Raw genomic sequence first — 23469 nt, 5'->3', positions numbered from 1 at the left:
AGTAAGCGCTTAACAAAAAGAGCACGGGATTGGGAGTCAGAGGTCATGCGTTCGACTCCCAGCTCTGCCACTTAACTGTATGACTGTGGGCAAGTCCCTTCACTTCTCTCTGCCTCAGTTCCCTCATCTGCAAAAGGGGGATGAAGACTGTGAGCCCCATGCGGGACAACTTAATTCCCCTGTATCCCCCAGCGCTGAGAACAGTGCTCTGCATATAGAGAAGCAGCTTGGCTCAGTGGAAAGAACACGGGCTTGGGAGTCAGAGGTAATGGGTTCTAATCCCGGCTCTGCCACTTGTCAGCTGTGTGACTGTGGGCAAGTCACTTCACTTCTCTGTGCCTCAGTTCCCTCATCTGTAAAAGGGGAATGAAGACTGTGAGCCTCACGTGGGACAACCTGATTGCCCTGTATCCCCCCAGCGCTTAGAACAGTGCTCTGCACATAGTAAGCGCTTAACAAATACCAACATTATTATTATTATTATTATTATTATTATAGTAAGCGCTTAATAAATACCAACATTATTATGAGAAGCAGCGTGGCTCAGTGGAAAGAGCACGGGCTTTGGAGTCAGGGTTCATGAGTTCGAATCCCAGCTCTGCCACTTGTCGGCTGTGTGACTGTGGGCAAGTCACTTAACTTCTCTGTGCCTCAGTTCCCTCATCTGTAAAATGGGGATTAAGACTGTGAGCCCCACGTGGGACAACCTGATTTCCCTATGTCTCCCCCAGCGCTTAGAACAGTGCTCGGCACATAGTAAGCGCTTAACAAATACCAACATTATTATTATTATTATTAGGGAAGAGGTCAGCGGGCGGAACGGAAGCAGTCGAGCGCCGAGGGGCAAGGGGAGCGCTTTCGGCGGCGGACCAAGATGGCGGCGGCGCCTCCCCCGGAGCGGCGGTGGCGTGACGTCAGCGGCCGGAGCGGAAGCGGTCCAGCCCCGAAAGCCGTGGGGGAGCGCTTTCGGGGGCGGACCAAGATGGCGGCGCCCACGGGCGCCATCCCCGGCGGGTCGCCGCCCCTGGGGACCCCCCAGAAGGTCCGGCTGCTCATCGGCGAGGGCATCGTCCCCGAGGAGGGACACCCCGAACGGTCAGCGCCTTGCGGGGGGCTGCGGGGGGCCGAGGAACGACTCGGGGGAGGAGGGCGGGGGGGCGGGGCGCCGCAGGCCGGGCCGCATCCGGCTTCTCCCCCCCCCTCCCGGTCGCTCATCCAGTCCTGCTGCTGGAGCGCTCACTATGTGCACAGCACTGGGCTCAGCGCTTGGACCGTTTGGCAACAGAGAGGGACCATCCCGGCCCCCCAACGGGCTCACCGTCTAGATTCATTCCTTCAATCGTATGGCTGGAGCGCTCACTATGTGCACAGCACTGGGCTCAACGCTTGGAAGGGACCATTCGCAACAGAGTATTTTCATTACCCTATTTATTTTGTTAATGAAATGTACATCGCCTTGATTCTGTTTCGTTCCCATTGTTTTTACGAGATGTTCTTCCCCTCGACTCTATTGATTGCCATCGTTCTCGTCTGTCCGTCTCCCCCGATTAGACCGTAAGCCCGTCAAACGGCAGGGACCGTCTCTCTCTGTTGCCGACTTGTTCATTCCAAGCGCTTAGTACAGTGCTCTGCACATAGTAAGCGCTCAGTAAATACTATTGAATGAATGAATGAACAGTGACCATCCCGGCCCAATGATAGGCTCACCGTCTAGATTCATTCACCCAGGAGTATTGATGGAGCGCTCACTATGTGCACAGCACTGGGCTCAGCGCTTGGAAGGGACCATTCGGCAACAGACACCATCCTTGCCCCACAACGGGCTCACCGTCTGGATTCATAATACTAATAATGTTGGTATTTGTTAAGCGCTTACTATGTGTTCTAAGCCCTGAGGTAGACGCAGGGGAATCAGGTTGTCCCTCGTGGGGCTCCCAGTCTTCATCCCCATTTTACAGATAGGGAACTGAGGCACAGAGAAGTTAAGTATTAGGTGACTCGCCCACAGTCACACAGCTGACAAGAGGCAGAGCCGGGATTCGAACCTATGTCCTCTGACTCCAAAGCCCATGCTCTTTCCACTGAGCCACGCTGCTTCCAGTCCTACTGATGGAGCGCTTACTATGTGCACAGCACTGGGCTAAGCGCTTGGAAGGGACCATTCGGCAACAGAGAGAGACCATCCCGGCCCAACGACGGGCTTTCAGTCTAGATTCATTCATTCACTCAATTGTAGTAATAATAATAATGTTGATATTTGTTAAGCGCTTATTATGTGCACAGCACTGTTCTAAGCACTGGGGTAGATACAGGGTGATCAGGTTGTCCCACATGAGGCTCACAGTCTTCATCCCCGTTTTACAGATGAGGCAACTGAGGCACAGAGAAGTGAAGTGACTTGCTCACAGTCACATAGCTGACAAGTGGCAGAGCTGAGATTGTATTGATGGAGCGCTATGTGCACAACACTGGACTAAGTGCTTAGAACGGACCATTCGGCAATAGAGACCATCGTTGCCCCACAATGGGCTCACAGTCTAGGGCTCACAGTCTAGATTCATTCATCTAGTAGTATTGATGGAGCGCTTACTATGTGCAGAGCACTGGGCTAAGCGCTTGGACCATTTGGCAACAGAGAGAGACCATCCCGGCCCAACAACGGGCTCACTGTCTAGATTCATTCATTCAATCGTATTGATGGAGCGCTTACTATGTGCACAGCACTGGGCTAAACGCTTGGAAGGGACCATTCTCAACAGAGAGAGACCATCCTTGCCCAACAATGGGCTCACGGTCTAGATTCATTCATCCAATCGTATTTATTGAGCACTTACTATGTGCCGAGCGCTCTTCTAAAAGCTGGAGTAGATCTAAGGTAATCAGGCTGTCCCACGTGACCCACACTAATCCCCGTTTTCCAGATGACGTAACAGAGGCACAGAGAAGTTAAGCGGGCTCACCCCACGTCACACAGCAGATGGGTGGCGGAGACAGAATTGGAACCCATGTCCTCTGACGACCAAGTCCGTGCTCTTTCCATGAAAGCTTTGTAGTGGTTGCTGGGAACGCTCATACACAGTTTCCTTTGGTTAAAGCGAGCGAGCGGGTTAACCCGGCCTAGAGGTGCGGGTACCCCTGGGAATCAATCCATCTGGCATATTTATTGAGAGCTTACTGGGTACAGAGCATTGTACTAAGCCCTTGGGAGAATAGCAGTGTAAGAGAGTTGGTAGTCACGTTCTCTGTGCACAACGAGCTTACGGTCTAGAGGAATCAGACTCTTGGAGTTCTCCATGTCCGAGTGTAGGATGGTGCTCAGATTCAGTTCAATCGTTTTTATTGAGTGCTTACTGTGTGCAAAGCACTGTATTAAGCACTTGGGAGAGTACACTCTAGCAACAGACACGTTCCTGTCCACCACGAGCTCACAGTCTAGAAGGTCCAAGGCATTAGTGGGTGATATGTTCGCGCTTCCAGTTTTCAGAATTCGCTTACCTTTCTTTTCATTGTCAGTGACCTCTGTCTAAGCCCTGGGGTAGACGCAGGGGAATCAGGTTGTCCCTCGTGGGGCTCCCAGTCTTCATCCCCATTTTACAGATGAGGGAACTGAGGCACAGAGAAGTTAAGTATTAAGTGACTTGCCCACAGTCACACAGCTGACAAGAGGCAGAGCCGGGATTCGAACCTATGTCCTCTGACTCCAAAGCCCATGCTCTTTCCACTGAGCCATGGTCCTATTGTCGGACACGATCTGTACACTTTAGGTGTTCACTGTTCACTGTTCTTCTCCACTGTCAGCTCCTCCGCTAGACTATAAATTATCTGTGGGCAGGCAACGTGTCTACCAACTCTGCATTGTACTCTCCCAAGTGTTTAGTACCGTGTTTTGCACACAGTAAGCGTTCAGTAAATACCACCAATTGATTCTTCCAGCATCCTTTTAGAAGGCCCTTAAAGGTTTTTTTTGTCTTCGGTTTCCTATGGCTTCAGTTCTCTTTTGAGAAGCCATGTGGATAGAGCCCGGGCCTGAGAGTCAGAAGGACCTGGGTTTAATCCCTGCTCTGCTACTCGTCGGCTGTGTGAACTTGGGGAAGTCACTTCTGTGCCTCAGTTCCCTCATCCGGAAGGTGGGGATTAAGATTGTGAGCCCCGTGGGACATGGACTGTGTCCAACCTGACTGTCTCGTGTCTACCCCAGCACTTAGAACAGTGCCCGGCACTTAGTAAGCGCTTAAAAAATATCATATAGAAAATGAAAAGGAACCCATCCCTTCCAGGTACCAGCCAGGGGCCGGTAAAGACTGGAATTATAGGGTTTTGCCCTCGCCATTGACAAGTTTGAAGCACTGTTGGGGTTCTCAATGCAGAATGCACAGCTTCCCCCTTCACATTGAGGATTGCTCACTGATATGCCACTTTCTCCTAGGAAAGACACACCTGCTTTGTCCGAATCAGTTAATGGATCACCCCAAGCAGAACAACAACCTCCGTTTGAAACTACAAGCAAAGACGCCTTCTTCAACAGAGTGGAAACATTTACTATATCCTTTTTGTTCCTTCTCAGTGTGAGCTTTCTGCACCCCGAATTTCTCAACGTGCCCAGAAAATTGTACTTAGTAATTCCTCAGAGATCAACCTCCACCGTTTGGTGGTGGTGTTTGGGTTTTGTTTTTTTTTGAACCCCCACACCCCATGAAGGAAAAACTGGGTGATTATTTTGATCATAAAAAGTCAAAGGCAGTCACATTCAAGAGCAGGGATTCTGGGACGTTTTCATTCCACCTACTTTATACCACATATTCCTTGCAGCAAGATTTCCAAGGTGGCTAACATAGGAAAAGTTATAGAAATTTCATTCTTCCTTGTATAGCAGGAGGAGAAGGGTTAAGGATAGGTGTAGCTCTGCACAAGCCAGATTTATTTTCAAGGACCAACCCAGCCCAAGTCTGACACACATTGAAAAACTTCAAATCTATTGGGACCGAAAACCAATTAAAAAAAAAAATTCCTGCAAGACTCCATTAAATGGTTGCTGACTTGTGAGCCTCCCTTCCAGATCCACAGTAAATATTTCAATTTCCTGCTGTTTTTTGGCTTCAGTATTCTGAGCTCAAATGAAAAAAGAACATTTGAGTGTATATATTTCACTCCTATTTATTTCCCCGTGCTGGTGGAGCCAGCCAGCGGCGGGTGTGGGGTTGTGTGGGGGATGTTGGGAAGAAGGGGGATCTTTCAGCTTTTCCCGATTCAATTTGGATTATCCCAGTGTATGCTCCCTCGATCTCCTGCTCTAAGAGGAGAGGTGAGATGAAAGGTGTCTAGCTTGGTACACTGTGAGCGTTCAGGAAATGTTGACCGATTTAAGGATTTGGACGGATGGGCAAGGGAATAGACTTGAGCGTGTGGAACTGGAGTAGGAGATTAGCTAACATGCAACTGCCATCATTATCTTCATCAAACGACCCTCCAGTGCTCCAAACTGTTTTCTTCTCAACCCTCTTGATACTAACCTATCACCTGCAAGTGTTTCTGCCTTAAGCTACCCAAAACCTAATTATCTCTCCAGAAATTGTCAAAGACTGGGATTTTTGCAACCTCCCCAAATCATCCAGTGTTAAGAATCCCCACATACCTCTTCCTTATGTCTATCCCAAAGAATACCAAAAATTGGATAGTTAAAAACATTTCCATATATACACTAGGATATGTTTTTCTATAAGATTTATAGAATACTTTCAGTCTTTCACACTCCTCCAGTCATCTAGGATAAATGACAACTTTTGCCAAGTAAATAACAAAGAAGACCAACGCAATGTATTTTACTAGTCATGGGCATTTTTGAGGGAAGGATGGACTAGAAAATAAAAATTGGGTGTACTGGATTTATTTACGAGGTTGGCTTAATCCTGGTGAAATGACTCGGTTTGTTTTGAGTAGTTTTGGTTATTTTGTTTCCTGCTGTAAATTTCTGGATACTGGTGAATTCTGCCCTATAACTGAATCTGATTTCATTAAGAGTGTATGAACTTGTTTGTTTAAGGGTTAATATGATAGCTTCTTGTATTGTCCTACCATATTTCCTCATGATATACAGTACAAAATGCTGTATGTTATATGTAAGACCTAACGTATTCTACCATTTTGCTTTTGTGCAGCCCTCCGCCCACTCCGCACATGTTCAAACACAAGCACGATCCTCCCCATTTTGTGATATTTAAGTTGCAGACACATTCATTTCTCCTTAGTTTTTGTCAGAAACGGTCTTGTAGCACAGCTAGAGTCAATCAGTTGAATTTATTGAGGGCATACTATGTCCTAGGAGCTCAACAGAGTACAATAGAGTTAAGGATTCAGTTCCCGCCCTCAGAGATCGTACAGTTTAGTGGACAAGATAGGAGGAAGATGAGAATAGAAAGATGGATCTTTGAATGAGTAAGTGCTGAAGTAGTAGAAAGTAGTAAGTCAGACTATACAAAAGGGCTATGGGTGACTGTGTAGAGGTGGTTATTGAGAAGACCTGACCCCGAGAGAAGAAAATTGAACTGGGGAAGGCTTCCTGGAGTAGATGAGATTTCAGAAGGGTTTTGAAAATGGCGAAAGTTGTGACCTGGCAGACTATTTTTTTATGGTATTTATTAAGCGCTTACTATGTGCCAGGCTCTGGGGTAGATATAAGCTAATCGGGTCGGATACAGTCCATGTCCCACAAGGGGCCCACGTCTTAACCCATATTTTACGGATGAGGAAATAGATATAGTGAAGAGACTTGCCCAGAGTCACACAGTGGACAAGTGACAGAGCTGAGATTAAAACCCAGCCTTCTGACTCCCAGGCCGGTGCTCTATCACTAGTCCACGCTGCCTATCTGAAAGGAAAGGGGAGAGCAAGGGGTCAGAGGTGGAAAAGATGCGAGTAGGTTGGCTTGAGAGGAATGAAGAGTGTAAACTGGGCGGAGTGGGAGAAGAGGCCAAATAAGAGGGAGCGATATGATCCCAACCGAGACATCATTCAGCTCAACAGTCCTTCAGCAAAAAACCCATTCTGCTCTCGTTAATGCTACGTAAAACGAGCTCCCCAAAAACTCGTCGTGGGCGGGGAACGTGCCTGTTAATTGTGTTATATCATATTCTGCCAAGCGCTTATTACAGTGCTCTGCACATAGTGAACGCTCAGTAAATACCACTGTCTCATTGATTGGCCCCAAATCACAGTAGTTCTGCCCCAGATTTCTTCAGAGCGATGTGCCGTCGAATGGTTGGGACTCTAACCCCTCCCCTCTTTAAACGATTCTGCACATCCGACCTTTTTCTCCGAGTTTAAGTCCCGCGGGCAGCGAGGGATGACTCTCTTCTCATTACTGTCCTTAACGCGGCAACTCGCTAAAATGGGCAGGTAAACCCCGTGAGCTGTCCCCGCTGGTCTGTGCCAAGTACGGATGGATGACCATTGAGTGTGACATGCTCAAGTGTTCCGGCTGCCAGGCTTTCCTCTGCGCGAGCCTGCAGCCCGCTTTCGACTTTGACAAATGTAAGTAGAACGTACCGAGATTCTCTTGTCCTGCGCCTTCAAAGATAATAATGTTGGTATTTGTTAAGCGTTTACTACGTGCCGAGCACTGTTCTAAGCGCTGGGGTAGACACAGAGGAGTCAGGTTGTCCCACGTGGGGCTCACAGTCTTAATCCCCATTTTACAGATGAGGGAACTGAGGCACAGAGAAGTTAAGTGACTTGCCACGGCGCGTGGCCCGCTAGCTCGGCCACGTGGGCTTTTCCGAAGAGCCAGCTGTACCACCTGCCTCTCTTGGTTTAGAGTTGGACTCTGCTGTTGGAATCCGCATTCCAGCCTCAATCTGGAGAATTCAGAATATTAATGGTGGTAATTGTCAAGCGCTTACTATGTGCAAATCAGTGTTCTAAGCGCTGGCGGGGGATACAAGGCGATCAGGTTGTCCCACGTGGGTCTCACAGTCTTCATCCCCATTTTACAGATGAGGGAACTGAGGCCCAGAGAAGTGAAGTGACTTGCCCCAAGTCACACAAGCGGTGGAGCCGGGATTAGAACCCAAGACCTCTGACTCCCAAGCCTGGGCTCTTTCCACTGAGCCACGCTGCTTCTCCTTTCAGGTCTAAGACCCTGGGAGAACTAATTGAGTGTAATGGTTTGTAGTTACATGCACCCTGCCTTTTTTTTTTCCTGGTATTTGCTAAGCACTTTCTAGGTACCCAGGCACTGTGCTAGATATAAGTTAATCCTGTTGGTTACGGCCAATGTCCCACTTTGGGCTCACAGTCTTCCCCATTTTACAGATGAGGTAAGCTGCGGCACTGAGAAATGAAGTGACTTGCCCAAGGTCACCCGGCAGGCAAGTGGAGGAGCCGGGATTAGAACCCAGGTCCTTCCAACTGCCAGGCCGTTGCTCTGTTATCCACTAGGCCATGCTGCTTCTGTCTTGTTCCTGCCAGTTGTGTTCCCCCCAGGGCACAGAGTGCAACGAGTAAGTGGGTGGGCAGGGGTGCAGCATGTTGCAAAGTGTGCACAACGGCGTTTCGTTAGGAGAGAATCTATCTCCGGCCCTCGTGACCGCAGCACGGTGCCGAGGCTCCGCTGGAGTCCCACATTCGGTGGGGAGGCCCCGATGGCCACTGTGTCCTCCGTTGCCCAAGTTAGCCAGCTATTTTCGGGATATCTGCCGCACCTATCCACCCGGCGGAATGCCCTAGGTGACTCTTCCATCAGGAACCTCCACCACTGATGGCATAATTTGAACAGGCAGAGCTGGGACTAAAATAATTATTATTATGGTATTTGTAAAGTGCTTACTATGTGCCAGGCGCTGTACTAAGCACCGGGGTGGATGCAAACAGATGGGGTTGGACACAGTCCCTGTCCCAAGTGGGGCTCACAGACTCAATCCCAGATGAGGTAACTGAGGCACAGAGAAGTCGAGTGACTTGCCCAAGGTCACACGGCAGACAAGTGGTTGAGCCACGATTAGAACCTGGTCTTCCGGCTCCTGCCTCTCAGTCCCGTACTCCCCTAGGCCTTACGGCCTCATGCAGGACTCTGGGAGAACATCTCTCCCATCTCTCACACATCTCACCTCTTGCTCACACATTTTTACAATATTTACTATTACTACTTTTCCTTCCAAGAGTCATATTTTCAGAGACCTACCCACAAGGAATTTTCCATTGAGTGCCCAATATGAGCTGGAAATTCTCATTGGGATTTTTTAAGGTGGGAGCCCCGTATAGAGGAATTAACTCGGTGAGGCTGTTAGTGACGCTTTTCTATTTTGATTCTCTGAAGCATTTAAATGAGTAGAGAGTGATCTTAGTACCAGAAGCCTTTGGGCGTTGAACGGTTTTGGGAAAATCTCCTACGGTAGGAGACCGTATGCCACTGTTGTGCTATTTATCATATGTGTGTGTTATCTGCATGAATTTCAGATAAGGAACGATGCGCTGAGCTGAAGAAAGCCCTATGTACAGCACACGAAAAGTTCTGCTTCTGGCCAGACAGTCCGTGCCCAGGTATGTACTCCTGAGAACCCACCCCCATCCCCCCGCCCTGTTCCTGCCATCTCATCTCCCCCTTCTCCTTTGGCAAGCTGTTCTCTTAGAGATGGCTTGATGAATAGCATGGATGTAGGGAATTGATCCAGCTTTCTTCTAGAGCATCTCCGGATGCCAGGCCGGTCCCCATACCTCACCAGTTTTAGGGAAAGGAGCAGCATGGCCTAGTGGAAGGAGCACGGGCCTGGGAATCAGAGGACCTGGGTTCTAATCCCAGCTCCGCCACTTGACGGCTGTATGACTTTGGGCAAGTCACTTAAGTTCTCTGGGCCTCAGTTTCCTCATCTGTAAAATGGGGATTAAGACCTTGAGCCCTTTGTGGGGGGCATGGACACTCTCCCTCTTGATTTGCTTGCATCTACCCCAGCGTTTAGAACAGTGCCTGGCACAAAGCAAGTGCTTAAATATTATTATTATGCCCCTCCTACTTCTGGGAGAGTCTCCTCAATTGAGTTGGGCACTGTGGGGATCTGTAGGAGAGTTCCCCTTTATCTGTAGAACTCTGCGGAATTCCTGGATTGGGGAATTCCCAATTCCATCTCTGGGAGAACGTGCCCACAACCAAGAGAGTCCTCTTAAAGAGAGTCTGGCAGTTGTCTGCAGTCAGAATATCTATCCTTTGCCTCTATCCCATCTTTAATGCCTATCTGAAATCACCAAAGGAACTCTTCAATCACAGGCCTCTTCCGTTCTCTTTCTCAAGTCGAGTCAGTGTCGAGTCCGCTTCTCCCTTCTCTAGGTTTGTCAGGCTCTTTTGAACAAGAGCCGAGGTGTCATGGTAACCTAGAAGGGCCACAGCTTTCCTGCCCAATTTGTAGATGATCAGCCTTCTGAGAACTTGTTAGATGATTCAGTCTCGTAAATCCAAAGTAATGGCAGTCTATAAGGAATGAACTATCAAGTGCAGGAACATATGATTACTTTTTCCATTTAAGGACAACCAAGGCACTTTCAACTATTTATAAACCATTTAAGACAGACTCACCCAATACTCAATTCCAGTCTGTCCGGTTCTGTTCTGCCCACCTGGATCTGCACTTTCTTCACACCTTAGGAACGTGCAAACATCTGGACCGGTTAGCCCAAAGGTCTTGTTCCCGTGCAGTCTTCCGAAAGTGGGTTGATGTAGCCCATGTGATCCAGTCTCGGATTACCTGTGTATCCTCTCTCCGTTCATTTACCCTCAACTCCCCGACAAACCCAGCTACACAACATTCATTCAATCGTATTTATTGAGCGCTTACTGTGTGCAAAGCTCTGTACTAAACGTATGCCTTGTGAAATGAAAAAAGGTGCCAGAAGGCCAAAGAATAGTCCAAGGCAACTCCAAACACTTGATAGAGAAGGAAGAAGGGATATCACTCTGGGAAAAAATATTTGAAGCATTGAGAATAGACCAGACCTTCCAGGGATCACATTTCCAAATGCAGTGGATATCGATTCTATTGATGAGAATGGAGATGGCAATGATTCCTCACATAAGTGCTCTAAATTAAGTTGACCCTGACTGGTTTGAGATACTACAGAAATTTGACTCGTCAATTTGGTAGTAAAAGTGTTAAAGAAAATTCAGTAAATTAAAAAGTAATTTTAAAAAATTAAAACATTTTCAGGTTCACCCTGTTTTGAAAAAAAAATAGAAATGGGGTTAAATTGGGTAAAACCCTTAAAAATCCATAGACTGGCCTAGAAGGTTTTTCCCACAGTGTAGTTAATAGCTGGCCAGGTGAAGCAGGGAGATTCATTCAATTCAATAGTATTTATTGAGTGCTTACTATGTGCAGAGCACTGTACTAAGCGCTTGGAATGAACAAGTCGGCAACAGATAGAGACAGTCCCTGCCGTTTGACGGGCTTACAGTCTAATCGAAGATCCAAGCCAGAGCTCCCCCAGCAGTAAAAATTAAAAAATGGTGGTATTTGTTAAGCGCTTACTATGTGCAGAGCACTATTCTAAGCGCTGCGGTAGATACAGGGTAATCAGGTTGTCCCACGTGAGGCTCACAGTTAATCCCCATTTTACAGATGAGGTAACTGAGGCACAGAGAAGTTAAGTGACTTGCCCACAGTCACCCAGCTGACAAGTGGTAGAGCCGGGATTCAAACCCATCACCTCTGACTCCCAAGCCTGGGCTCTTTCCACTGAGCCACGCTCCTTCTTAGAATAGAGAAGGGAAACAATAAGAACTGAACCAGCTAAGCTTCCAGTTTTCTTTTCCCCCTAGATCGTTTTGGAGTTCTGCTGTTGGATGAGCCTCTTGCCCTGCTTGGTGATTTCCTTGACCGTTTCCAAAGCCTCTGTCACCTGGACCTCCAACTGCCTGCCCTGAGGCCTGATGACATGAAGAACATGGTGCGTCTTCCTCCTCTGGGGCACAGTGGTCTTCTCCACCCCTCACCTCCCACCGCCAAGCATGTGGACATACTTTTCGGCTTAGGACCAGGAGAGGGGATTTTGCGGCTTGTTCTTAAAAGCCCCTGAACTGGGCTGTTGAGGTGGTTGATCAGTTGTCCCCATTCTCATTCTGAGAAAAGCAGCATGGCATAGTGAATAGAGTTCGGGCCTGGGAATTAGACGGTCTTGGGTTCTAATCCCAGACCGTCACTTGTCTGCTCTGTGACCCTGGGCAAGTCACTTCACTTCTCTGAGCCTCAGTTATCGCATCTGTAAAATGGGGTTTGAGATTGTGAGCCACCCCACTTGGGACAGGGACCGTGTCCAACCCGATTTGCTTGTGTACATTCATTCGATCGTATTTATTGAGCGTTTACCTTGTGCAGAGCACTGTACTGAGCGCTTGGAAAGTACAACTGGACAACAGATAGAGACAACACTCCAGCACTTAGTACAGTGGCTGGCACATAGGAAACGCTTAACAGATACCATTATTATTATTATTATTACGGCCACATTGCTTAAAAATTCAGCCCAGATCTCATCGTTTAGTGGTTTCATCTCCAAAGGGCCAGAGCCGTTGGGCATCAGAGGAGGTAGCTTCAGTGGAGCCATTTCACACGACCTCTTGCACGGTCTCCGAGGAAAGACTCGCAGACCCGGGCGAGGGGCCGGCGAGGCCCCCGTCGACCCCAGGAACGGGACTGCACGATGCTTCGGCCCATCTGGTTTTTGAACTGCATATTTGCCGTCCCTTCTGATCATTTCTGGGATCTCTTGCGAAGGCAAACTCCAATGCTGGAAATAGCTGCTAATTACTTCTCTTCTTTGAGAGGTTGTCAAGAGTTTCAGCACCAGACCATTAACCTCTGCAACCGATGTTTATTGTAAATGTCATTCGCTCCCCGGCCAAGGAAAAATTTTTGTCCCGCCACAGTTCTTTATTATTCTTCGTAACAAAAATCCCTACCAGAGTCAAGGCCTATTGTTCCTCTAACAATGAACAGATCCAGGTGCCCGGCCAGGGCCATGCATTTGCTGTCAGTGGCTGAGATTCTTGCACTTCCCTTCTGCACCCGGGATTGCAGTTTTCACCGACCAGGAAGGAATTTGATGGTGAAGAAAGATTCAGCCGCCCCTCAAGAATCCTCTCCTCCCACCTGCAGCTAGGAGGAAAGATTCAAGAGCCCGCAAAAATCCTCTCAACCCACCTGCAGCAAGAAAAAACCTTCCTTTCAACAGTCTCTTAATCCTGCCCTGGAGGGTTAATTTAACTCTCCCTCCCTCCCTCGGAATCCAGCTGAGCTCAAGGGCGGGGAGGGGGGAATGGCCTTAACTGCTTTTTTCCTTGTCTGTGCTGAGTTGGAAGACCTCTGCGTAGACTGGGGCTCTAACTAGGACTGTCCATTCACTGTTCTGATTCTGGTTTGTTTGCAGAGCTTAACTGAGGACAAGATCAGCCTCCTTCTGCATCTGATTGAGGATGAGCTCGAACACAGAACCGACGGGGACAGAGCTGCCGTCAAACTGGGCTCGGACATCCAAGTCCACATCGCCGCTTGTATCCTGGCTGTCTTTGGCTGGGCGTGTAGGTCAGTGGCGGCAGGTTCGGGCACACCCACGTACACGACGCCTCCTATAGAAAGTCAGTAGTCCAAAATAATAACGTTACTTTACTGTCCCGGGGGAAACGGTCTCGTTGGTCATCGTTATGGGGAACCTAAAGGAGAGAGCGATTGTAATCCGGGTTGAAAGTGAGGCCCGGAGAGGGTTAAGTGGAACAGCTGGAGTTAGGATTAGAACCCAGGAGTTCCCAGTTCCCACACCAAGGCCACAGTTCCGGCATCTGCCAGAGGCAGAGAGAGCCCAGCTGGGCCCGAGCGTACCCACAGATGCAGCATTCAGAAGAGTTCCTTGTCTAATCTTGGGGGGTGGGGGCGAATCGGTTTAATTGATAAAAAACTACCACACAAAACACCAGCTGGAGTCCTCTGGGCTCCCGTGTTGGTGTTTCCTTTCCAGCTGCTCTGCTTGGCAAAGGTTCCCTTTGAAATGAGAGATTGTCAGCTCCAGCCTCAACTTATTTAAAACACATTTTCCTTCGACTCCAAGATTTTAAGGAATGTTTTTCATTTGTGCAGAAAAGGATCCGAGAGGGACGCGAGGGACCTGTGAATTAGAAAATGCCTTTGGAATTAGAATAGTTTCCATAAAATAGTTCACAGGCTTTGTGCCTACCTCCTCCTTTTGGCATCTGGCTCAATTTACAGGACTTCTCTTCCCCTACTTTCTATTTTTATCACTGTCTCCCACAGATAGTTTGCCCCCAGCTCTGCCATAATGCTCTTTTCAGTGTGTGCTATTATTATCATTATTATTAATAATAATTTAGAAGAGTGCTTGGCACATACTAAGCATTTAACAAGTACCATAATCATTATTACTATTAGTATTTGAGCACGATGCGCCAAGCACTATACTAAGCATTGGGGTAGGGACAATGTAATCACGTTGGATATAGTTCTTGTCTCACATGGGGCTCACAGTCTAAGTAGAAGTCAGCCCGTTGTGCGCAGGGATTGTCTCTCTTTCTCACTGAATTGTACTTCCCAAGCGCTCAGTACAGTGCTCAGTACAGTAGAGAAGCAGCATGGCTCAGTGGAAAGAGCATGGGCTTTGGAGTCAGAGGTCATGAGTTTGAATCCCAGCTCTGCCACTTGTCAGCTGTGTGACTGTGGGCAAGTCACTTAACTTCTCTGGGCCTCAGTTACCTCATCTGTAAAATGGGGATGAAGACTGTGAGCCCCACGTGGGACAACCTGATTCCCCTGTGTCCTCCCCAGCGCTTAGAACAGTGCTCTGCACATAGTAAGCGCTTAACAAATACCAACATTATTATTATTATTATTGCTCTGCACACAGTAAGCGCTCAATAAATACGATTGAATGAATGAATAAATGAATCAATATTAAACCCCATTTTACAGATGAGGAAAGTGAGGCACAGAGCCTTAAGTGACTTGCCCAAGGTCACACAACAGGCAGTTGGATTAGCCGGGATCAGAACCTAGGTCCTCTGACTCCCAGGCCTGTGCGCTTCCCTGTTTGAGCTAGAACAATGTTATGGAATTAGGAGACATTATTCCGACAACCCGAGCCTGTTTGGACTCCCAAGTGCCCGAGTATCTGAAGAAACTACTCTTGTGCAGCGTCGGGATGGGTAACGACAGTGCGGGTTTTCTTTAATGCAAAGTTGTGGTAGAATGCAACCCTCACATTGTAGTTCAGTTGGATCTACTTTTATAGTACAAAACAGGATTTTGCTTTGTCCCGGGGCTCCTTCTGGTGTGAATCATCAGAACCCTCCATGGGGGTGATCATCCCCAAGGGGGTCTGATCTGGACCCCCAGATCTGCTCATCCCAAGACCCTGGCAAGACCTCAGAGTTTGGGGGCAGAAAAGACCCAAAATGGTGACTTTTTGGCCTGTTAACATTTTAAAGTCTGCCCCCTCCCAGTCTTCTTGTCCCCTGAAAAATCTCTATGCTCTTTTTGCCTTCATGCTCAGAATGAAAAAATTTTTCCCCATGGTGTAAATCTGACTGAATCCCCAAATTCCTTGTCCCCATCCCCCGACCGTCCCTCCTCCCCCCACAGTGAGTTGTCACCCCAGTGGGCTGGAATCTTAGGCAGTTTGTCAGTGATAATAATAATAACTGTGGTATTATTTAAGTGCTTACTCTGTGTCAAGCACTTCTCTAAGCATTGGGGAAGACACAAGATTATCAGGTCAGAAATAGTCCCTGTCCCACACAGGGCTCACACTCTAAGTAGGAAGGAGAACAAATATTGAGTCCTCGTTTTACAGATGAGGTAACTGAGGCACAGAGAAATTAAGTAGTGACTTTCCCAAGGTCGTGCAGCAGGCGTGTGGCAGAGCTGGGTTTGGAACCCAAGTCCTCTGACTCCCAGGCCCAAGCTCTTTCCACTAGGCCATGCTGTTCTTCCTAACTCACCTCCACCGCTGTTCCTAACCTCTGATTTTAGGCCCTAAGAGATCTCCCTGTCCCCCCACCATGAGCCCTTGGAGAGTTCATAATAATAATACTAATAATTTCGGTTTTAAGCACTTACTATATGCCCGGCACTGTACTAAGCACTGAGGTGGATACAAGCAGATAGGGTTGGACTCGATACCTGTCCCACATGGGCCTCACAGTCTCAATCCCCATTTTACAGATGAGGTAACTGCAGCCCGGAGAAGTGAAGTGACTTGCCCAACGTCACACAGCAGACAGATGGCGAAGCTGGGATTAGAACCCAGGTCCTTCTGACTTCCAGACCTGTACTCAGGCCATTAAGCCATGCTGCTTTTGATAATAAAATGAGGGCCTTCAGGGAGAGAATTGCCCTTAAGATCCTTGATACGGTAATAGCAAGTTGCTGTCCTCTGAGTGAAACAGAAATGACAACTTTGCAGCCAACCGACACAGAGATCTGTATTAGCGTGACACGCTAGGAAAGAGCCTCACTCCTGGACTAACCGGGTGCCTTTCCTGTCCCTATCTCCCGGACCCAGCTCTTCCTCGGAGTCCACGCACCTCTCGCTGATTTCGTGCTCCCGCTGCATGAGGAAAGTGGGGCTCTGGGGCTTCCAACAGATCGAGTCCGCCCTGTCCGACCTTGAAGTCTCCTGTGGCCTGACCGGCCCCCAGATGGCAGCCCCGGATGGGCGCCCCGAGCGCTTTCCCCTGGTCCCTGAGTCGCCACGGAGGATGATGACCCGCAGCCGAGATACCATGTTCCCCTTTGGGCCCGAGCAGGTGAGGCACCGGTATCCCGGGCGTTTGGTTAGCTGCCGTACTTCTGGGCAGGGAGCAGACCCAGCGGGGAGGCTGGAAACCTTCGTGGGGATCACGGGTGGCTTGATCTGTACTTTCCCCACTTGGGACCTTCCGAGGGAGGTTACCAAAGCAACCATGAAGATCCCCCACCAAGAGGCCGGACTTAACCTCCGCTCCCAGCCGTGACAGGTGACGAGCTTCACATACTTCCTCCACCCCCTTTTCCTCCGTAGCCACCGGAAAAGAGCCCGGGCTTTGTCCTCACCCGCACCCGGAGCTGGGACTGCTCCAGCCCCATCGATCGGCCTGAGCTGGACGCCGCGAGCCCTGCCACCAGAAGCCGCCCTGTGACTCGCAGCATGGGGCAAGGAGATACCACCGGCGCGGAAGTGCCCTCCAGCCCGCTCCGGAAAGCCAAGCGGGCCCGCCTCTGCTCCTCTAGCAGCTCGGTAAGTCGACGAGCGTGATTTCGAGCTCAACGATCGGGAACGTCTCATCGGGTTAGGTATGAAACCACCGAAGAAATAGGTCTGGGCCCCCCGCTTGGGCGAACGGTGTCGAGGACAAGGAAACGTCCTCCCTCGAGAACGATCCTTTTGGGGTGGAGGTCCAGGAGGCTCTGAGGGAGGACTCTTGAGGCCAGGACCCAGGAAGGGAGCTCATCAGGTGGGATGTCCTCTCAGACATTTAGGCAGCAGGGAAGGATGCGTAAGGGGAACTGCCAAGAGAAACTGCCAAGACTGGAATGGTGAAGTGGTTTGCCTGTGTCCACGAAGAGAGCGAAGGCACAGGGAGGTGAGGGAAAAGACATACGAGCGCAAAGAGGAAGTAAGAAACGGGAAGACGGGACAATAACATGACTCGGGGCTGAGGCTGCAGGTCAGCAGCTCCGCCCTGTGCTGCAGGTTTGGCAGTAGCTCCTTGAAATGAAATGGCGAGCCCCATCCTCCAATCCCGTTCCCTTTCTTCCCCCACAGGACACATCTCCCCGCAGCGTCTTCGACCCGGCCTCTCAGCACAGAGACTGGTGTCCCTGGGTCAACGGGGCTCAGGGCGGGGACGTCCAAGAGAGCAGCAGGGACGAGTCAGACGTCTGCACGGCAGCAGAACCCGGCTGGGAGGCCGTGCTGAACCTTCTCCTCGCCCATAAGTCTTCTCACCCGCCGGCGGACACAGACTCTATGGTGAGAGCACCGGGGGGATTTGTGCTGAGGAAGCGGCAGTCGGTCGGTCATATTTATCAAGCGATTCCTATGTGCAGAGCACTGTACTAAGTGCCTGGGAGAGTACAATATAACACTATCAGCGCTTAGAATAGTGCTTGGCACATAGGAAGCGCTTAACGAATACCATCATTATTATATAACGGACCCAGTCCCCGCCCACAACGAGCTTACGGTCTAGAGGACTGTGTGGGTGTAAGTCTGGGGGCTGGATAGGTACCGTTTACTGTGTAGAGAAGCAGCGTGGCATAGTGGATAGAGCAGGAGCCTGGGAATCAGAAGATCATGGGTTCTAATTCCAGCTCCGCCACGTGTCTGCTCTGTGACCTTGGGCTAGTCACTTTACTTCTCTGTGCCTCAGTTACCTCATCTGAGACAGCGAGCCCCACATGGGGCAGGACTGTGTCCAATCCCATTTGCTTGTATCCACCCCAGGGTTTAGTACAGCGCCCGGCGCGAAGCCTCGGGCTGCTTCGGGGTCTCGTTTCACCCGGGAGAGAGACAGAACTGATGGACTCCCTCAGGGAAGGCAAGCAAGGAGCCATCCATCAGGCTTCGGCCAGTTCTCTGTGCCACTGGTGGAATGGATGGGGTGGCGGGGAGAGCACGGAAGCCGCCGTGATCTCAGCTGCTCCGGCCTTGTATTGCTGGACAGCTGGCGCTTTCCGTCATCGGGGTCCACTTATACGCTAAGCCCTTTCTAGCCGGTTGGAATGGAGCCACGTCGCGTGCGGCCCAGGGTGAGCCATCTCCGAACTCCGTATCCCAATCGTCCATCTTTAGAAAGGGGAGCATGACATTTGCCCAGAAGCAGTATGTGGAGGAAGAGCCTTCCCCTGGCCAAACGTCATATAGCCACGTGGATCTCCAGGTCCCAATGGGTGCTGTGGGGCTTCAGAGACCAAAGGTGGGTGGGAAGAGCGGAGAGTCAAAGGGTGTAAGTCGGAGCTCAGGGTAACGGTACTTGGGGATGACACCGCACGTTTAGGTTTCAGCAAGAAGAAAAGAAACATCGAAAACGTCAAAAGCCAGGAGCGTTTTACTTTTAACGGGGTGGGGTGTTTCCTCTCTGCAGTTCCCTCTTTGGGTGAACTTTCTAAAATTTCGATGCAAACATCAAACCCCCGAGACAAGGCTACACCACCCTAATCTTCCGTGACCCTCTGCAAAGAGCGCTGCCCAGAACCCCGAAGAGGTTTTTCCCAAAACTTAGTTCAGTGCTTTGCACACAGTAAGCGCTTAATAAATACGACTGAATAAAATGAATGAAAGGTTGCGGCTGCTGATACTTTCATTTAAACCACCCTCTGGAACCCAAAGAAAAAGCGACCCCAGGGTTTTTTAAAAAAAAATTCTTTTTTTAATGGCATTTGTTAATTGCATACTCTGTGCCGGTCACTATACTAAGCGTTGGGGTAGATATAAGGTTGGACACACTCCATGTTCCTCGTGGGGCTCGCAGTCTTAATCCCCATTGTAGAAATGAGGTAACTGAGGCAAAGAAAAGTTAAGTGACTTGCTCAGAGTCCCACAGCAGATGAGAGGTGGAGTCAGAATTAGAACCCAAGTCTCCTGACGCACAGGCCCGTGCCCTTTCTGCTAGACCCCAGTGCTTCCCATAATTATTATTATTCCGTAAAAAGGGAAACTGAACTGTTGCTAACAATTGGAAATTGGAATCCAGAACCCCCAGATTTTTTTTGCAGATCTGCTGTGCTCGGCCTAAGACGTTTCCCACCCCTTAGCCACTCCATCTGCAGTGGAGGAGGTGAAGACAGGGACTACTTTTTTCTTGTTTGAATCATGCTTGTGTACCAGATAGCTCAGATTTATATTGTTATTCTAGCTTAGGTTCCTCCTCCTTTTTAGTGGTGGTGTGTTTCTAAATACCTAACACCATGGTAACTAAGTCCCCTGAACGGACACCTGTTGGGCTGATTACAAGCAGCCTAAGGAAGGACAATTTCCCCCTCCTGCCCTATCTGGGATAGCAGGTAATTCATTCGGTCGTATTTATTGAATGCTTACTGTGTGCCAATCACTGTACTAAGTACTTGGGAGAGTACGATAACGACAGAATTAGCAGGCATGTTCCCTGCCAATAACGAGCTTACGGTCTAGAGGGGAGACAGACAATATGAATAAGTAATTTATAATATATAATACAGACAGAGCAGCTGCCTCTCTCTCTCTGAGGGTGAGGGCCGGGAGATGTATGAATCACCAACAACGTAAGTCCTTCGGTAGCAGTGCTTGCTTTTGGATCGCCCATTCCTGAGGCTGTCCCAGCTAGGGGATGTTTAGGATTCTCCCTGTTAAATGTAGTGGGAGCCAGAGCCCTGGGGAAGTAGCTTTTGCCGGCGATCACTAAATGCTATTTATTGAGTGCTTACTGTATAGAACACTGTACAAGTCGCCTGGGAGAGCATAATGCAACTGAGTCAGTAGACACGTTCCTGGGCTGGGAATGGGTCTGCCAATTGTATGCATCCACCGCTTAGTAGAGTGCAGAATTATTGAGTCTTTACTGATTCTGCCTTATTTCATTTTGAGTGTATAAATTGCCTTCATTGTGAGAGGAACCCACTGACCTGGCCCGAAGGCTAAATTGCCATCTGTCCTCGGGGAAGAACTAATGTCCGATATCAATCTTTTCTGCCTGCAGAGTCTCTCTCAGAAGTCACGGAAGGTGTTCCGGATCTTTCAACAATGGGAATCTGTGCCCTCATCTTGAAGATATTCCATTCCCTTCCCAAATTCAAGCTTTCCTCAGGCAGCAGAAGTGTAGATCCCCAGCCCGTAAGCGTGAAGAACACCAGTTGGAGAGAGAGAGTGTGTGTGTGTCCTGCCTCCGTCTTCCTTAGCAGACCTGGCCCGAGGGGAAGGGATAGGATGTAGCATCCTTTGAGGGCTTTGGTTTAGCTGAAGAGTGGGAGCATTGATTGTGAACCAAAGACCTAACCACCTTTCCCAGTGCCCCATCAACCAGGACTGCTTGATGCTTCCATCCCAGAATTGTGACAGTAGAAGATAATAAAACATTTCATTGGGTTTTTCTTACTTCCTGGGGTTCGTCACTTCCCTGCTCCAAAGGCCGATGTGGAGGACACGCTATGGGAACAAGAAGCAAAGCCAAAATTATGGTTTACAAGTTCGGGAGTCCAGACTCCCAAACTTGAAAACTGTTGGTTTTGGCTCCAGGAAGGGATGAGACCATCCCAGATTTTGTCAGAGGTTCCCAAAGGCTCCTGGTGAGTCAGGGTTGAAGTAAGAAGTTCTCAGCTGATTGCTGGTCCCTCTCTCCCTGATCTTACATTCTAGAGAAAGAGATTTGAAATAATAATAATGATTACTATTATTTTTGGCATTTCATTCATTCACTTGTATTTATTGAGTGCTTACTGTGTGCAGACTTGTTCATTCCAAGCGCTCAGTACAGTGCTCTGCACATAGTAAGCGCTCAATAAATAGTATTGAATGAATACTAAGCACCTGGAAAGTACAATTCAGCATTTGTAAGCACCTGTTGTGCTTACATCATTTTTATTTTATTGTGCCAAGCACTGTACTTAGGTAGATACAAGATTGGGTCCCATATGGGGCTCATAGTCTAAGTAGGAGGGAGTATTGAATTCCCATTTTGCAAATGAGGGAACTGAGACACAGAGAAGTTAAGTGCCCAAGGACACACAGCAGGTAAGTAGCGGAGCTGGGATTAGAACTCAGGTTCTCTGACTTCCAGGCCCGTGTACTTTCCACTAGGCCACGCTACTTCTCCCTGTGAAAGTCAGAAGGGACCTCAGAAGGTCACCCCATTCACTCACGCCACCCACTCAATTCCCAAGTCACGCTTCTTTTGTCCAGGTACCATAGACCCAGCGAGCAAGGGCCAAGTGATCTTCCGGTCAGGTTCTGATTCAAGCCACTCTGGATCACATCAGGTTGCAGGGCTGAAAGCCCCGACGGGCTCTGTCTAGTGACTAGTGAGTCAGGTTCCTTTACGCTTCTCCTCCATGGATCCCTGTCACCCCTTGAGCATAACATTCCAGGACGATCAGGTCACGGGAGGCTCCGTGGCAGGACCTGGAGCAAGTCCACCAGCTTCAGGAAACTGGGATGCTCCCAGACTGGGAACAATCTTCATCATTTTATGGGGCTTATTCTCTGCCTCCCTCAGGACATTAGGAAGAGTCTTTGTTACCCCAGATCCTGTACATTAGGGCCTGTAGAAGCTTGGGGAGACCAATGGCAGGTGAGGGAAGGGGCTGCTTCTGGTCCCACTTCAAACTCTTCAGCCCCTTTTGGGCAGCTCAGAAACAAGCGGTGGTGACAGTGGGAGAATCCTCTTCTTATTCTTTTTTATTAAATTGTATTGGTTAAACATTTACAACGCGCCAGGCAGTGTACTAAGTGCTGGGGAAGACACAAGCTAATCAGGTTGGACACAGTCCATGTCCCACATGGGCTCACTGTCTTAATCTCCATTTTACAGATGAGGTAACTGAGGCACGGAGTAGTTAAGTGATTTGTCCAAGGTCACACAGCAGACATGTAGCAGAGCTGGGATTAGAACCCACGTCCTTCGCCTCCCGGGCCTGTGCTTTCCTCTAGGCCTCTTCACCTCTAGACCATAAGCTCGTTGTGGTCAGGGAACGTGTACTCCCCCAAGCACTTAGTACAGGGCTCTGCATACAGTAAGCACGCAATAAATAGGACTGATCGATTGATTCTTTAGCCAATCGTTGTTAGCCTATGAGGGGAGGGGAGAAACCACAGATAGGGGAAGGAACCCAGTCAACCTGGACCCCAGGCCACCCTAGCTCTTCCACCATCAACTTGGATCATCTAAAATAACCTTCTTTCCTTACTTGATCCTTAACTTGAACTCCCATTCGGGTCTACTGTCTGCCTTGGGCCATCAGGAAGGTGAATGACACTTTCAGGAGTCCCTTCATCCATCTGTATTTTAAGTGACCTGAGCTATCCAGAAAGCAGCATTCCCAGGGATTAACAAATTCTCTGTAGCAGCCAACTGAGAAGCAGTGTGGCCTGCTAGATGGAGCACAGGCCTGGGAGCCAGCGGGACCTGGGTTCTAATCCCAGCTCCCTCACTTGTCTGCTGTGTGACCTTGGGCAACTCATTTAACTCTTTTGTGCCCCAGTTCCTTCATCTGTAAAATAGGGATTAAGATTGTGAGCCTTATGTGGGACAGGGACTGTACCCAACCTAATTAGCTTATATCTACCCCAGGGCTTAATACAGTGCCTGGGGCAGAGTAAGCGCTTACCAAATATCATTATTTAAAAAAATAAAAATTAGGGAACCACGATCAGAACGCCGGTCCTCTGACTCCCAGACCTGTACCCTTTCCATTAGACCGTGCTGCTTCTAAATTAAGCTGCCTCATGACAGCTTAACCCTGCAGCCTTCTC

At 49.1% G+C, this 23469-nt stretch overlaps 1 protein-coding gene across 1 annotated transcript; it reads left to right on the top strand.

Moving 5' to 3' along the window:
• Window positions 1–964: 964 nt before the first annotated feature.
• On the top strand, window positions 965–21096 carry ZC3HC1 (zinc finger C3HC-type containing 1). Its single transcript, XM_029074148.2, has 10 exons — window positions 965–1095; window positions 4427–4541; window positions 7377–7527; window positions 9451–9534; window positions 11801–11928; window positions 13408–13562; window positions 16549–16792; window positions 17047–17262; window positions 17791–17997; window positions 20702–21096. Exons 1-10 carry the CDS (start codon window positions 983–985, stop codon window positions 20768–20770), a joined length of 1482 nt encoding a protein of 493 aa, XP_028929981.1. The 5' UTR covers window positions 965–982; the 3' UTR covers window positions 20771–21096.
• Window positions 21097–23469: the final 2373 nt, after the last annotated feature.

The sequence above is a fragment of the Ornithorhynchus anatinus genome, chromosome 10 (genome assembly GCF_004115215.2).
Source record: "Ornithorhynchus anatinus isolate Pmale09 chromosome 10, mOrnAna1.pri.v4, whole genome shotgun sequence".
Lineage (NCBI taxonomy): Eukaryota > Metazoa > Chordata > Mammalia > Monotremata > Ornithorhynchidae > Ornithorhynchus > Ornithorhynchus anatinus.
Note: the sequence above shows the minus strand (reverse complement) of the source record. Positions and strands in the feature narration are given on the sequence as shown.

Bases quoted from the DNA above. Each gene is read 5' to 3' on its own strand.
- ZC3HC1 (XM_029074148.2), top strand. From the start codon at position 983: ATGGCGGCGCCCACGGGCGCCATCCCCGGCGGGTCGCCGCCCCTGGGG. The intron at 17,263-17,790 runs GTAAGTCGACGA...CTTCCCCCACAG, and splicing joins TCTGCTCCTCTAGCAGCTCG to GACACATCTCCCCGCAGCGT. The intron at 17,998-20,701 runs GTGAGAGCACCG...TTCTGCCTGCAG, and splicing joins CGGCGGACACAGACTCTATG to AGTCTCTCTCAGAAGTCACG.